Source organism: Nomia melanderi, chromosome 12, assembly GCF_051020985.1.
Source record: "Nomia melanderi isolate GNS246 chromosome 12, iyNomMela1, whole genome shotgun sequence".
In the NCBI taxonomy this organism is placed as follows: domain Eukaryota; kingdom Metazoa; phylum Arthropoda; class Insecta; order Hymenoptera; family Halictidae; genus Nomia; species Nomia melanderi.
In genome coordinates this window covers 890,263-908,415 of record NC_135010.1, presented here as the reverse complement: position 1 = coordinate 908,415, position 18,153 = coordinate 890,263, and the positions used below count along the sequence as shown (strand labels likewise).

General features: G+C 31.4%; 1 protein-coding gene across 4 annotated transcripts in view; it reads right to left on the bottom strand.

Annotated features, from left to right (window-relative positions):
• Positions 1–18,153, bottom strand: part of LOC116426221 (lachesin) — a 363,880-nt gene that overhangs the window by 257,221 nt on the left and 88,506 nt on the right. For 2 of the 4 annotated variants that reach the window (XM_031974877.2, XM_031974871.2), the window contains exon 2: positions 9,256–9,309. The exons of 1 other annotated variant lie outside the window; for it this stretch is intronic. In XM_031974877.2, the coding sequence (XP_031830737.1) occupies positions 9,256–9,309 (54 nt within the window). The remainder of the gene's footprint in view (positions 1–9,255; positions 9,310–18,153) is intronic. One more of the 4 variants, XM_031974872.2, reaches the window with a different exon arrangement.

The following is an 18,153-nucleotide window of genomic DNA, read 5'->3' as shown; positions in this document are numbered from 1 at the left end:
TTTTTTTTATGTATGTGAAAAAGTATGGAATAACCTTTCTTTGTACAGGATTTACCTTGATCTTGAATTTATGGATTATAAAATTACATTTTTTTTATTACTTCAAACTTTACTTGTTATTAAGATTAATTTTTCAAGAAAAATCATACGTCAGAAATGTCCCATTCTTTCGTACAACGATGTCAATATCCAGCCTATTGAACAGTGTTAATGAGATATTTGCCTGATTTGGACGGCCAAAATTAAAGACAGGTTTATATCGACTTTCTTTAAGAAAATATGAGAATGTAATATAATAATATACAATAATATGCAATTGTATGGGAGATAACAATAAACTTATATTAATAAATTACATATAATTTCATACATTTGTATGAAAAATTATATATTTACATATCATATACTACATTATGTAGTATATAAAATATAATACACAATAAATAATATATAATTGTTTAATTTATTGGTTTTCTGTCAATTTTCTATATTAGCGAGCAAAATTAAAGGATCACAAAATTTCCGTTGAAATATTACTGAAGTTAAGGGTGATATAAATTTATAAGAAGAAAATTTGTTTCGAAGTATTAAACTTAATGACCTGAGAAAAAGGGTTTCCGAAATATTGTAGATCACTAAGCGCGCCGCGCCGCGGTAAATAAAGTGTTCTAGAACAAAAAGGCGGACATATGCGAATGATTTTATATTTTAATCAAAATCTTAAAACCTTGAAGAACCATCCGTGAAGTCGTATAACTGTATGAAATGTCGATGACGTATTAGTTATGTTAAAATATGGATATTTACATAAAAACTTATGGTAAAAAGGTCAAATGCCAATTATTAAATTATTTTGCTTTCAACTTATGCCTTACAATATTTATAGTTAGAAACACCGTAATCAATAAGAAAGGTGTGTAGGAAATCAGATGCATTCAAAGTTGACTAAATTTTATTTTATTGACTTCGCAGAAAATTATTGAAAATTTTTCATTTTATAACGAGAATACCAAATGGTCTGAACGGAAAGTTTGACGTACGGTATATACGCTCCACACGGAACGAAACATGTTAAAGGCATAGTATGTACTTACCTGGAAAATATGATACCCAAGAAAAATTAGTACATATCCGAAACATATGGAAAGTGCTGCCAGGAATTTCAAGAGTAAAATGCATAGTCGAAAAATACCTAATTTTCGGGATAGCTTAGCATCTTTCGAGTACTCCAAGTGTAACAAAATGACTAAGTCATTGTTCCTCATATATTCAGCTGCCTCAAACAACAACAATTTTACAGTTTTGTGACAATTTTTAAAATGGATTTTTATCCGCGCAGATTGGGCAAATATTCCTTTGTGGGCGTGTGATTAAATGAATTCATTCATAAGTGGCTTTCGGGTGAGAGCCGTGTCCAATAGGAATTTGTTCCCCACGTTTCGCCAACATTGCAGCTGGCTTCATCAGGGGCTAAAGACACATTGATATTGGCGTGTAACTAGAAAGACTGTCTTTATATAGGTACCTGGTTCGTGTTCCGGATCAGTAGTCACCAGTAGTTTTTAATTGGTTATCTGAACAATTAAAAAACGGGAAGAGGGAGTGCCAAATGGGATTTAATTGATATTCTGTGTCCCTGTTGATGTTGTTTGGGTGTTTCAGGATTTCAATAGATTTGCTGTATTTGTGTGGAAAGTAGTCCTTGCATCTGGACAAAATCTTCGTCTCTTCGAATTAATTCATTTTATCAACAGAAATCGGATCATGTATGACCGCTCATATGTACTTAAATTATGAAATTACTTATAATGTATGCTAGTTTAAATATTTACCATTCTCCTTTATTATTAACTGATTGTAGAGAAATTATAAAACGCGAGATATATTGTGTATGTATCAATAAATACAAAATTTCGGAGTATTTTTCGAAGAAGGCATTGGTCAGTTGCGAGCAGTAAATTATTTCATGTTCGAAGATACGAAGCAGATATTTTATGCGAAATATTTCGTTTACTGATGCCAATGGGTTAAAGAAACTAACTCAAGCACGGCCTACAAAGTACGGTATATATAATAAATCCGGTATGTACTAATAATAACCGGCCATTATTAATAACATCCGCGTCTTTTGGCGAATATAAATAATAAATTGTTATAATTATATTTACCGGAAATTATTAATAATTTCTTGCGTAGCTGGATACATTTAATAAAACCATTTTTTTGTATTATTTTCTACTACTTATAAACAAATTTATACAACATTTTGTAACGGGCTTATAAATTATTTTTTTATTTTTGTGCTGGAAGAAGTTTTGACAAAATAACTTTCATAGTTAAAACTGTACTACAAAAAATAGGTAATACTAAAAATAACATTACTTTAGAAACTACTATAAAACAAAAATTGTATATTTATCTAGTTATAAATTACTTATTTATTTCCATAGAAAAATGTTCTGACGAAATAACAAATCTATACTACTGAAAGTGGGATGCATAGTATTTTTCAACTCCTTTCCTTACATTTACCGAAAATAGTTCTGAATTATTAACAATTACCGGTTTATGTGATAAATTCTGAATATTTTTTCGCATTTTATTTTTTCATACATTCATATACCGACGGACAAGATTGTAAGATACTAATAATGAAAATAAGAAAAGTTCACAATTAAACTAAATCACTTCTTCTAATCCCTGAAAACTATTGTATTGCTTTCAGTTTCAAATACTGCTCTTCTGATTTCTTCCATACATTTACGATAATACTGAGATTCAGAGGTCGTGCTAATCAATCAAATGTTGATATATTTATAGTAATGAAGAATCTTTTATGTTAACTGTAAGAACAGTTATTTTATCATGCTGAAAAATAAAATTTTCTCCAGCAATTCTTAAAGTCCAGCTATAAATGTGTTCTGCTTGAATGTAAATAAAAAAAGTTGGTAACGCCATCTATTGTTCATTATATATAAACATAAAAAAAAATATATAATAAAATAATATAAGCACATTAAGTAGAAAACGATCTCTAGAATTGATTTAATTTCAACTTCTTTTTTCAAGAAAACAGTTGGGTTCCAACCCCTGGTTCCATTGAGACTTGTTTTCTCCTAACGAGTAGAATACATTGCAATAAAAAAATAATGTGACCTTGAATTTCAAGGTCAAGGACGATTTTGCGCGGACCTTTGTTATCAAATCTTCACTGATCCAAAGAAATAGACTCACGTTACAGTGTTATTTACGTATATTCTTTATACACCCTATACATCCTTTCATACAATTCAAGAGGAGTGTCTTATAATATTGTTCGACAATATATACTCAAGTTAACATTTGTAAGCACGATTTTTGTTCTGAAGTCGATATGTCCTTGTTGTAATCATCAACTAACGCTTAACCCGTTTGTTGTATGTCCTTGTTGTAATCATCAACTAACGCTTAACCCGTTAAGTGCGGAATTTAATTAAAAAAATCTCTTATTGCGCGGAATAAAATTAATTAATGAAGTATATACTTGTCAAATGCAAGCCAAATGCACTTATAAAATATTCTAACGATATACTGAAGCGAAACAAAAAAGAATTACATGTTTCTCTATAAAAATAAGTACTTTATCGTTGAGAAAGTTAGCAGCATTAAGAGTTTTAAGATGACGTGTATACTCGGCAAGCGCAGTTATCTGGTTACTTACTGTAACATATTTGATACATGTTCCTTTGTTTCTGCTAATTGATGATATTATGATTGGCCTGCCTAAATTCATGCGTTTTAATTGCAGCGATTGAGCAATGTAATATTCTCCTACCTCGAGGTTCGCATATACTCCTAATTCTCCTGCTGCAGAATCTAAACCCCAACCGCGTTTGTTCTTACCATTTGATCTGTATCTATATATTCCTTCTACGCGTTGCCAAGGTCTCGGTGCTATATCATCTTACCTACTATCTTGCTCGTGATTAGCTTTTGTTTCTCCATATCCTTTTGTCGACTATCTCCTTAGCAGTTAGGTCTTTCCGCTAGGTTGACTCTTTCCATTACCTCTCCTTTCAATATGAATATTCCATTTCTCTTCCTTATTTCAGCCATTGTTCTGTTTGTCGACGTTATTATTCTTACTGTTGCATTTTCGATCATCATTTCGTTTCCGTTAAATTGTTTATCTTATAGTAGATTAGCATGCAATTTGTGTTTATCATTAACGGTCAAAGTTGGATGCCTTGTATCCACATTGGAACAATCTCAATTTTGTATAGCAGTAACTTGCTTTGTAGTGAGAAAGGAGTTCGTTCTAACAGAAAACCCGTTGATATCGTAAAAATAAGTTCTGAGCTTCGAATCTTGAAAACTGGAGCTGCTAATCAAATCTTAAAAGTTCGAGGTCTCGAGGCTCAATCATTGAACTTCTTCAACGTTTGAGTTTTTCTGCACGAAAACTCGCACCATCTGAAGTCTTCTGCTATATTAACACAGTGAAACATAAGCCTACGAAATTTGAAAATTTAAAATTTGAAGTTCAACTTTTAAAATATTTGAGATTAAGAGTAGAATTCTTTTCTTTTTCGATCAAAAATATTCATTTTTTATAAACTCTTGTAATTTACTATTTTTTCAAAAACTCGGGTAGAGACTCCGAGGCTTCAAGATTGGGCTTTGAAGCTTCGAACACTCGAGCGTTATAAAACTCTAAGCCTTAAACCCAGTTAGGTTTTGCGTTATATAGAGAGGGGCGTTCTTCCTTTACCACTATTTTTTAACTATATGTAAATATAGTTGACGAACAATCCGATGAGACACAAATTTTACGGTACTATTAAAATACTTTATTGGAATATCTTGATATGTAGAAATATACGAGATCTACATAGCCAACAGTTGGCCAATAATTTGATTTACTTGTACAAATAGATCGTAATTTTTTATGATCATTGTTTTTTTGTAGTTCTCTACCTTTGGGATTTATGAATCATGAAACCCATTGTGGATGTTTCGCGTTAAAATCCCTTCCTACTGTAAATCTTTCTTCTAATGTGTTGAAATAATTGTCGAATTGCTGTTTTGTTACTTGCTGTCGTAATGGACAGTATGTCATAGGTATAAGTAAACAGCTATAAATGTCTTTAACTTTAATGCTGCGGTATATATAGAGTTTTAGTTATATTTTCCTCTTACGTAGTGTGACACCTTTTCATGTATAATTGTTGCAATTTCTCTGTGGGAATACTTCTGTCTGAATGCATAGTGTGATAGATGCATTTTGTATTTGAAGATATTGAAAATAATTTCTGCTGGTACAATGAATTTCTGAAACCAAGAACATGTATACTTTCTTGTACATTGAGAAAAATTTCTATTTCTTGTTTTCGTTTTAGTAGGTCACTGGTGTTCCTTCCACAAAGTAACTCTAAAATCGCGATGTATTTCGTTATATGATTCTATATTTTTGACGAGAGATATCAATGCTATATTATTTATATTATGCTTATAATAACTTCGGTTTCTTCTTGCTATCTTAATCCAGAATATTATTGCGTTGTTGACTAGTTCACCTTTAGTTTTTTGTAGGTCTCTGTATACGCTGCAGGCATTATAATTGGCAGAATAGGCACCATCGCACAGCGTATATACATTTTGCTGGTGTATCTCTAGGTTTATTGCCAGTGTTAGAGAGGTAGTTTTCTGTACATTTCACGCAGTAAAATGGCTTTATAAGATATCTTTCTGTATGACCATATTTTTGGAATTAAAAGCATTGTGGTATTTCTTTACTTTTTCTTTACTTCTACCATGGTGTAAAGGAGATATCTCAAATTATAAATTTCTTTATTACCATTATTTGATTGTTAATCTACGAAAAAAAGGGCAATGGATCCCTTGGTTTCCAACTACGATGCTAGTAATATTTTAAATTTTAAATCCATTCTCTACAAATTCGTTATTTATGTCTGTTGTTGATACACTATGATGTAAATGTCTTGTTATTACTCCGTATGCTTTTTCCTGGTTTGGTTGATATATGTGAAATACTATTTTATTTTGTTTCAGGAACTGAAAAAATTGTCTATAAGTGTCCGCTGTATTTGTATTTATTTTGACAGAGTTTATTGAGATCATCTGGCAGATAAATTCTTTGTTGGATAGAACGGTTTTCATACTTTCTATTATAGAAGAAAAATTGGTGATATTGTCTCTGAGTAAAGGAAGTGGCTTTTGAATTCTTATATCGTTGCTATTTATGTCAAACTCATCCGGTTATATTTAGTTTAACAAGATGAATTTGTTGGAGTTTTGTGCATTATGAACGTTAAACTCGTAGGCTTGGCCTTCTACAGCTATTGTGTTACTTTGTACGTTGTCTCTTCTTCTTCAAATTTTTATCCGTTGCCACCACACGTTTGTGTCCGTGACGTTTACAGCGAACGTTGGATAATTGCAACACTCAACAGGACCGTGAGATTGCAATTATGAAGTGGTAGAATCGAATCCACCTCAAGAAACGAAGATTTTATCATGGCGGACGTAGGAAAGGACAACGCGAGTGAAGTAAAAGAAAGATTGAGAGTCGAAGCGTTCGGCAACGTTAAAGTCTCGCGATGAGCTTGAAACCTTAATCTCACAAATCAAACTTATTTATTTTTTACTTTTGGTGAATAAAACTTTCACCGTCATGTTTCTTATGTTTTTCTGATTAAAATGACATCAAAAACGATAGAATTTCGATCATAATCTTTTATATAATAAGCGATTGAAGTTTCGGATCTAGAAAAGGACTGCGAATAGATAACAAGCAGACCTTTATGTAAATCGTCGAGTTCGACAATAGCTGAATCGTGTTACACCCTTTAACTGCGGTCGGGTGTCGATCGTTGTGGTGGGGATAACGATGTTGCAATTATCCAACGTTCACGTATTTCGGTTGATTGTTGTGCTCTATAAATTTTCGTTAGTAAAGGATCTATGGAATTGAACCATTTACCTGCTACATTGACATTTAAAATACTTTATAATACTTTAAACCTCAATGCAACAGGTAAATGGTTCATTTCGATAGATCCTCTACTAACGAAAATTGATAGAACACAATAATCAATACGTGAAGGTTGGACAATTGCAACATAGGAGACCTCTTAATAAATGCAACCTATAACACTATAGGTGACCGATTCCGATTGTATTGAGTTAATGTGTAGGATTCGCGATATCATAATAAATGTGACTTATGCTGATCGTTTACGATAATAAGACAATGGAGGTGTGGCTGTGTATTGGTGTTGGTATAATTCAGTGTATATTGCTGGAACAAATGAACCCGCCTGGCCTTTTGCATCTTCGGCGATTCATTGAAGTGGTTACATTTCCAGAAACTTTTATATATTCAGTAGTTAAAATTCGCACATTCTTACTGACACATTTATTATATTTCAGACCTCTATAATTATTCGTTCTCTGTATTTATACTCTTCAGATATTAGCTCTTGACACATCTTGTTTCTTTCAGAGTTCGTAAGCTACTGCGAAATATTACTAGGAGCTACTACGTACTACTCTTCAGCTTTGATTAAGTTGTAAAGCTCGCCTGGAAATAAATACACAGCGAAAGAAATTACCGAACATTTTTAGCCTCAAAAATGTCAAAGAAATCACGTTCAGCAGTATAAGATATATAGCAGTATTCCAATTCTTTTTGCCTTCTCTACCTATTGTTCCTAACCTTTACGTTATATATATATAATTTTTAAGTAGATTGTTAGAAAAACACGTTTCAATAATTGTATGATAGGTACATAGGGTATGCCATGTCCTAAAAATCAGCATTTATAATTCTTCAATCCACACCTAAAATAACTATGATCTTTTTAATAATTTTTTATTGAACAGAACATAACATATCAAGTATAAACTGTGTATAGCATTCCACCCTGTAACTACCATAGTAGTAGTGATAGGTGCTTAGAACTTCGTACAAAGGGGTTTCCTCGAGAGATCTATTGAATGGTGTGTACGAAGGTCGGTTTAAACTGGGAGCATTTTACCCCTCCTTATCTGGTTATGCCTTTCTAAGTAATATATATTTTGAAAATGTATGAAAGACTAAAATGTCCACCAGAATTAAGTATTAAACACAATAATGATTTTAAACTTCATAGGAATCGTAAAGTAGTTTAAAACTATTTAACGCAAAAAAAATGCTTACTAAATATGTAACTTGTACTTAACATCATGATAGACTTAGTATTGGTTTCTCGATATTTACGAAAGGTGTTTTACATGTCTTCCTTGCACTTTCGTAGATACTTAGCATCTTCTTACCGACTATGAGTCAAAAACTCTTCCAAAACATTCAGATTTCTGTCGAATTAATGGCGAGCATGTAGAATCTGATTACATAATTCTTTCAAATTACTTATCGGCTATTATGACCTCATCATTCTCTGTAATCTTCGAAAGGCTAATACTGAATCTGTTATAATGTCAACACATAAAAATGTTTATTTTTTACGAAGTTTGTTTTTTATTCGGTACGGTGTGTGCTCGTGTACCACATAAATATTAGATAGTTTTTCTGAACACCCGATATATTCTACTTTATTTTCACTCGCACGTAACACAAATTATGTTTCACCACCAATTACTGTTTCCATTTTCTGTGGATGGACCAAAGTGGTTAGCCATTATAGATTTTATTTTTCACGCAATACACATCGGTAGTTCTGTCGATTTTCCGCGGTTTTAGTAAAATGCTAGACCATAGTGGTCAGTTGCTATTATAAATTTTATTTTCTATATATTATATATCGCATGTACACTCGTATTGTATACAGATTTAGATTTTCGATCGCCGATTGTCCAGCGCGCCATTCAATTTGCATACTTCAAATCCATTCATTCTGTTATCCACGTATGATTACTGATATTGACGTATTCAACGTTATAATAATCAAATCCGACAAAGTAACAACAAAATACAAAACCAAAAAGTGAAAATCAAACAAGCTTGTTGAACTTGTTGAACGATCTTTTAAGTATATACAAAGACCGCAGTAAAATTACTTTTGGAAGTAATATGATATTTGTGTGGTTAAATAATGACACGTCTTTATTTTAAAAAATATACTGGTGTCATAGTTTCCATTAATAAGTGTGTTGTAATTTATTATTGAACAAATGCACAATATTAGTTATTGTATAAATAAATTCAAGGAATTGTCTTTTAACAGTAAATAATGTTTATAAGCAGACGGTACTTACAGTTAGTATCCTGTGGATTGTGTCGGCTACTGACACCCGCTTGTTTCGAGACTTCTGAAAAAAACACTTATATTATTAGAAACAATTCGGTTATTGCTGGCGGCTGTTTGTAACTTTGGGATAATGTTACATTATCTTTCATAAATAAACTATATCAAAAAACATGCTTCAAATTTTTAAATAAAATTAACAGTATTTAAAAGAAGTACTGTGCATTTTCCAAACTATAATTGGGATAATCCTAAATATAATTATAGAGTTATATAGCTGCATCATTTTTAAGCAAAACAGGTTGAGTTAAATAACTTCCATATCCATTATAACACGATCTCTATTATACTACACAAAACTATAATTAAAGATAATTGCATCATTCGCATGTTGGCGGTACATATAACTGGATCGCATTTGTAAAACGATTGATAAGTTTAATAAACGCATTTAATTTCAAATGCGAACGAATTCATAATAGAACAAATTTATATTTGCTGGTTTCAGTTACAATAATATTCATTATTCTTCATCAACGACATTTGAATACCGAATATTACTTATGATTTAATCCAATAAAATTACTTCATTTTTGTCATTTTCATTAATAATTAAATTCTGCAGATTCTTTGCTGTTCTAGTTGTTTAATGATATTTTAAAAGTTATCCCAATATCGTGCTTAGTTTTCAAATTCATAGTAGATTATGTTACATATGTTACACAATCCGGATCATAAAATTAAATAGAATTAAATAAGAATAATTTGTTAATCATATTATAATTAAAATTAAATTGAATTATAACAACTATGTTATAATTACAATTATAAAATTTAATTTTATAAAATTCATAACAAGAACCTTATTTTTACGTATGTTCCATTTTAAAGCTTTGAGTAGAATTTATTTGCCTCAACTATCGACAGTTTCGTTTGTGATATACTTCCCAACTATGCTAACAAAGGACTATGTTCTCAATCATTTTCTCGAATCGAAGAATATTGTTTACTTAAAATTGCCGTCTCATACTCATACATAAAAATCATATTTGTTTTCGAGAGGTATAGATATGATCTTTTTATATTTATAATCACACAATCAATGACGTACGATATTCTCATAAATTAATCAAAAGAAGTTTAACTGTAAAACTTTATCGCAAAAGTGTATTCCTTGAAAATGGAATAAGTCCATTTGTATCTAAAAAATCGTGCATTTTCTTTAACAGTTCCATTAATTATACTACGTAATAAAATTTAAGAAATTTATGGTTTTATAAACACTACCCTAATTGATTAATGTTTGCCCATGTTTTTAAGTTATTTTAAATGCAAACCTTTAAATATCTCAGAACATGAAAAAATAGAGTTATAGCAGTTTAAAAAAGAAACGGCTCGATTATTTAGATTAAGTTAAATTTTTTATGTGGGAAATTGATTTAAATTACAACTGGACTGTCGGTCAAAAGTTTGGGACTGATACATCGATTAAAAGAAAAACGTCCATTTCTTGTCGACACCTTTTATTCAAGAATTTTTGCGTATGATACAGGAACATGAGCATGTATGTATCAGACAAATGTAAAAATATATAATTTTTGTTATTTTATTTTATATAGACATTTAAAGCCGGAGCTTACGCAATTAAAGTTGAAATTCCGAGGAACACAAAAAGTGTCCATCTCTATAATGGCCATTACTGTCACCGCATTTGCTAATAATTCGATAAAAAGAAAATAATGGATTGATTGCAAATTATCTTAGTTGCTAAAAAAAATTTGTATATATTTGTAAGATATATAATTTTTAATTTGTAACGTTAGATATCAGTGGTTCCAAACTTTTTACCAACAGTATATGTGCTCTCCATCATCTGCTGCGAATTGTAATGCTAGAACGTAACGTATATCGGCGCGTAAAGTATAAAGCACGACTTCACGTATAGCGTATGTTACGTTTTGTCTAGTTATATTCGCGAGCTGAGCGCATGCAACGGAGAGCTTGAGTACAAGAATGACAGAGTGAGGCAAGTTACACTACATGTGTGTCGAGGAAGTTGCTCCCTGGGTACTACTCCTGCTTGTCTTCAGCCCCAAGGCAGCAACTAGTCCGTCAGTCAATGAAGGTGAAGACAAAATAGCATGTACTCTTGAACGTCCAGCTGTGTATACTATGTTGAGCGAGGTTACAGAGATAAATTTGTATTTCCGAATTTCAACTAACCCTGTAATACCGTATGTCATCGCTATTAGAAATTGATCTAACCCTATACGAACAGAATACATCAGTGACGTAAAATGGCTAGTGTGCATCAGAGATTCGATAAAGAAGATTAAGATAAACATTTAATTTTTATATGTTGCATAAACTTATTTTCTTGAAAAATTTGAGGGTCGAGTTGATAGAAATACTATTTACAAAGAATTATTTAAGTAATATGCAAATAACTAATCAATGACATTATTGATAGTATTAGTAGGAAGAGGACACACACACACACACACACACACACACACACACACACACACACACACACACACACACACACACACACACACTTCATATATCATTAGACTTTTTTTAACTGCATTTTGTAATTTTCAACCTAATATCCATTGATTTGATCATGTTTCCGTGTTCAATAGAAATTTTCGTTTATTCTGCACACAACACATATTCTAATATTTATTAAATGTTATTGCCCACTTCTAATTTGTAATTCATGTTATGTACATTGTAGGATTTTTTATGGGAAAGGGTAGACATTTCTAGCGAGATAAGGTGTGTTTTAAATTAAAGTGTGAGCACAATAGAATGGCTGTAGTTTGGAGAACCGCGGTACGAATGAAGGTTGTTTCAGACAGAAACGACGGTTTCGAATGTATGAGCTTAGGTGCATTACTGCAGCTGTGCGTAGGACCCTGAGTGAGAGGGGAGTATGAGAGACGCGAGAATAACAGCAAGATAGAAAGAGAGAGTGAATGAATGCGGAAGGGATGAATGTTTTAAGGTGGCATGGAACGTAGTTCTTGGTTACGCGTTAGTGACTGAACATCTGAGAGATTCTAAACGAGTGGTAGTGAGTTTTAACGAGTATTAGTGGTATGAGTATTAACGGTACCAGTATTAACTATTGTTAATCAATTTTATTATGCTTCGATTATAAGTGTAAATTCTTTTTATAATAAACTACCTCCTTTTTTTATTACTTTCTTTTGTATCTCAACAGAATGTGGGATTTCCTCAAATTTCTTTCCACTATATTCAATTAACCATGGTTAACCCTCTATGGGTCGAACTTTTTTTCGTGACTGTAACAAAATGTATGTAGTATTATAAACATATCTTAGAAATTTTGTTAAAACGAATATATTTTCTAATTAATTATTTCATTTCATTTGTCATTTTGCGGTAAAAAATTAAGTAAATCAACAAGTTCTCAATACATTGATGTGTGACTTCAAACTTACACGATTCTATAGAGGGTTAATTTTTGGCTTAACCCCTTAGCCTACAATATCGTGTCCGTTTCGTCATAAAAATTTGTAATTCTAATAAATTATTAAGGATAAAGTAGTTCTATCGATCACAGTTCTGAAATAAATCATAAGGCATTGGGTTAATCTCGGTTTATGTTCTCTGATATTTCATTTTAGAAAATGATTTATAAATGTATAGCATCGTGAAATGATATTATATGAACCACTCTAATGCTTGCACAATAAGATATGCTAAACGATAGTAAACATTTCTCATGCTTTTTTAATTTGGCAATGGTCATATATGGTTGAAAGTGCTCTACTTCAAACAATATACCGCCGCGGAATTACATATTGGTACATAGTTATATATACATATGTGTATGTATAATACAACTATGAAAGTACAGCTAAGATTTTTAAGGAGATAGTATATGTATTTTTTAACCCCTTGTCCTATGATTTCTTTCTTAACTCTGATTGATACGACTACTTTGTCTTGAATAATTTATTGGAAAAAGAGACAAATTGTAGACATATTGTATGTTTACGTTTCCTTTTAAGTATGATAATTGATTATAGAAGAATAATATTTTCTTTTAATTCAAATAAATCAAGTAATGTTTGTGTTTGTTAAATCACATTGAAAATTTTCACCACGAGTCAGACGCGTTGTTATAAGGCAAGGGGTTAATGAAAAGAAACACAAATTGTAAATTGGAAAGAGAAATGGGAAAGAAATTTGTTGAACAATAATAATAGACTGAATGCTTAATAAAACATGGTATTAAAAATTCAGGTACACTTGTTAATTCGTTTAGTATTCACTTTAATTGTATGTATCTAATGTGTATCAACGAGACCCTACTGAAGGTGAGTATTGGGTTTAATCTGGCTTACTTTAGAGTAATTATAGTTAATTATTACGAGTAATTTACTACTAGAAGATAATTTATTATAATACAGTTACACGTAACCTGTTAGAGATTCAAAACCATATTCAGATAGCGGCGATTTCTAGAAAATTCTTTAACGGATCCCATTGGTAAAAGTTCCAAATACATAAAAGAAAAGTCTACAATGCAATACGAGGAGTCACAGCCTATCTGAAGCCTTTTTAAATTTCTATGCATCCTTGTACCAACAGGGACTGTTTCATTGTTTGTACTCGCGACTTTATGTTTATTGCGTCCAAGAGAATAGGCTATGGCTTCTCGTAAAGTCGTGTAACACGTGCTGGAAAGTTTCGAACGCAGCGCTAAGACGTTTTCACCTGCGGGTTCCTTTTCGCCACGGGCATGGTCACTCGCGCGCCTAAATAACGGACTTACATGTCAAAATAATGTACTTACGCGCGTAACGCAGTCATCAATGACAAATTTGGTTAGTTAAACTGCCAATGGGAAAATTACTTACTTCCAAGATTTCTGGAATTCCTTTTTTCTTAATGTCCTTCCTTTTTTGTCATTGACAAGAGCTCTCCAAGAACTAGTCAGACAGTCAGCAGCGAGACTTCATAGGCTTAAGAGTATTTCCAAAACATTTTATACATTTTATTGTACATTTAATTTTAGCGATTAAGGTCGCCACATAGTCAAACTGCAAGCACCAGCTAATACAGTCCACTTTAATTTTTAATAAATAATTCGAAGTTATTTGGAGGTTACGTGACCAATCGAAGCTATAAAACTATAAACTAGAAAGACATCTATTGTCCGTGTGCTGTTCTGCCAGATACCAAGTCGTCTCGCAATTGCACATATACATACTTAAACGATACAGTAAGTCAAATTTCCAATGTGTGAACTATAAAATATAAAGGCAGAATATAAGTCTAGGTTTTATACGAGGCACTTAATTTTTATTAAAAGTGCAGGAGTTCCACGTTGCCATTTAAATTTGATTGGATTCTGTATCACTCCTGACTCATACTACGAATTGTAGAAAATTATTTGTTTTTCTTGAGTAAAAGGGTCAGTCTTGAAAATTATTTTATTTTTTGGTATGAATTTTATACAACATTCTAGAAAAAAATTGCCGAAAGGTTCCAAATGTTACTAAATTATAGCATCTTCAAGCTAAAGGTACTTATCATTATTCATTTATATTATTATTTTATTACTTATGAGTAACAAAACTGTATTGTTATTGTAATGAAAATTATGCCCAATAAATCAGAAAACATTTTTTTGAAAAATAAAGTTAATTTTTCAAACTTTTGTTTACTAAAAATTAGTCGATTAATGAATTTTAATGTTTGGAAATTTATTTATTACGAGTATATGTACTATAAACTAATAATTTTGATTAATATACGTAAGTATGTTAGTTATTCTTTGAACTGTGTAGTAGTTAATTATACGTATCAGTTGTTTAAAACTGAGAAAAAATTAGACGTCATGTCAATTGAAACAAATGACATAAATATAAAAATATTGAACATTTAAATATTTTTAAAATGTAAAAATTAAACACATTAACAAACGTAAGTTAAATATTGAATATGAAGTAAAATTAAATACGACATAGGTATGATTACCATATCTGACACACGATAAAATTTAAATATGGTACATATGAAAATAATGTCCCTTTTTTCGATCAAAATGCGTTTGCAACTGTCTATCTAGATCATCACTATTCTTCTTTTTAAAGGCCTACGCAGCGTTGTGTAGAACTAAGAAACGGTAAAGGAAACTTCTATTACATTGTGAATGTTCCACTTCTTTTCATGTATGAAATAAAGCTGAATAAGGTGGAAGAAGTTTTGAATAGTTAGCATTAAATTACAAGGTGTATAACAAAAAGCTCTGATGAAAAGAACTTTCCTTCAGCAGAACAGTATAACTTTGCAATCTCTCTAAAACTTGTCAAATCTGTTACACTTTTCTACGTGTAATTTGGAAAGACTAAAATTAAGCAAAGTTGTTTTCATTTCTTAATAATATTACAGGAACATTTTATTGTAGTTCTTACAACTTTAAAAACAAAGATGATATAATGGGCAACGACTCTTATATTGCAATCTTTTTATATTTAATTTGTATTTTTTTATATGTGTCTTTAAATATGCATATTCACTTAAAATATGCACAAAAAATCAAACAACTATTCATCATAATATGTTTTGTAACAGAACTATGAAATACATTTGTACTATGTTGTCATAAGTTACATTACGATATTTTGAAGGTACATTACTCGTTACATCAAACCTCATAAGTGTTCTACACTTCAGAAACATTATACCAATATGTAACCACATGTAAATTACACTTACGTAAATATCTATATGTAAAATAAGATATAGTGACCTTTTTTAGGAACTTAAGGGAAGTTACAATATTGATTTTTCGATTCAGAAAATCAAATAATTTCATGAAACACATTAAGTACGTCTAGTAATATTTAACGTCTATAATTGGTTTACATTTTCGTCAGCACAACGTATATCGGTATTTTATAAGTACAATTGTACTGTTATCTTTCTTATAATTATGGTTTACAAATTATGTGTTATTGAAAAATCTTAGAAAACAAAATACAAACAACTTATTTGTACTGGCGTGTGGAACACAGAAATTTTTAAATCATAATTCATGACGGTGTAATATGTTACTATAACAGCGTGAACGGTTACTGGTAATAGTATCATTAATCGTGTAAGAGAGAAGAGAAGTAAATTATGGTACGTTGATATTAACCGTTTAGATAAAAATTGTCCGAAATATAAATTTTTGCTTATAATCATGCATCTTGGTTTAAAATTGTCTATAATTTCTCCAACGTGTATGAAAATTTCTCCTGGCACTCAAAGGATTAATACTACTTTACCCGAGTAATATTATGTAATTTTGCTTTCAATTAAAGATACTTCCTAATTTGGATTATCAAATACTTACAGAATACATTTAAAATAAAAGAACGTTCTACAGATACAGTAACGGTATATAGGCTTTTAACTTCGTTTAATTCAAGCTTAACCACTCTGGTTCGAGGGACCAAAAGTTTTCAATGTTGAACCTTCCTCATGACTGTTTAAAGTATTGAGAATTATTAATTATGATGTAATTGTAGCTCGCATAGTTAGCAGCGAAATAAAGTCCGCGAAGTGCGACGAATAAGGCCTGCAAAGAGCGGCGAAAATTAAACTTCAGAAAAGTCCGGTGAAGATTGCGGCGAAAGAGTTCGTTTTTGATTTCACGAGTTTCTGGACCAACTAATTATTTCAGTTTTTCCGAAGAGCGTCTTTTTTCGCTTCTTTAGTTTTCGCTGTTTAATTGATTTCACCCTGAAGAAGTAGGGCACCGTAGAGACACCCCCACAATCCAGTAGCGGAGGAAGTACCTCTTTCAGGGTGAAACACGCGTGGTTCAAGATGGCGGAGTGTTATCAGCTACTTCCAGTTGTCCGCGTGAGTGACCGTGTCCCTGGTGATCAGCAGTCGCAAGGTAAAAGGGCCTCACGTGATAACTAAAATTTTCGGCACGTGTTAAATGATTTTACAAGAAGCCATAGTCTGTTCTCCTGAAAGTTATAAACGAACAGTCGCTATACCGGGCAATGAGCAACTTCTTGCCGATGCAGAAATGGCAGAAATTTAGAAATCTTTAATAGGCTGTGCCTCCTCGTCTCGCGATTATTGGATTAGGCTCTGGAAGACAAGTGCAAAAAAACTGAAAATGTTTTGACCAAGAGTCTAGCACACGTCTGACCGTGTCGAGTATAACGGAGCTTCCAACGGTGGTTTTATGTCGTCGGCAAATATTATGCGATGTAACAAATTTATTATACTTGTTATAAAATAATTCGTGTTAAAAATTTTAATGACAGAGAGGAAAAGAATTTTCAAATTCGCGTTCAGTACAAAAGAATTTATAAGAACCGTCTAGTAAATGTTGAAATATATAAAAGAAATATTAAAATTCTTTGGACGACGCACAGTGGGCAACTTTGCCGTTTTAGCCGGCCAAAAGTCAATTTCAAAAATTTCGCCTAAATTAAAAATTTCTTTTCTCCAAGATAATTAAATGTATGAAAAATAAGATACCAATAGTTTTTTCCTATTCGTGCACTCATAAGCTATCTTGCTTTATTGAAAGTTTTCGTTACTCACGATTTGATCTTCTAATTTTTCAAAATATTTTTGTATGTTTTAAAAAAATTATGTAATTTTTGATCGAGGCAAACGTTTTACAGGTAAGTATACATCCATCTTCCTTTAATTGTTTATATTTAAGCACTAATTGTAATCAATGATAGTACAGTCAAAGTAGATAAGTATAATATTTCATGAATAATTTTGACATGTTTCAGGGTGAAATTTGGCCTTCTTTCAAACACTAGTATATTTCGCAAAGATTTATGTTTATTATAGAAAGTAAAAATCTTGCCCCTATTTATCTTGAACCCCCCTTCTTGGAGGGAAT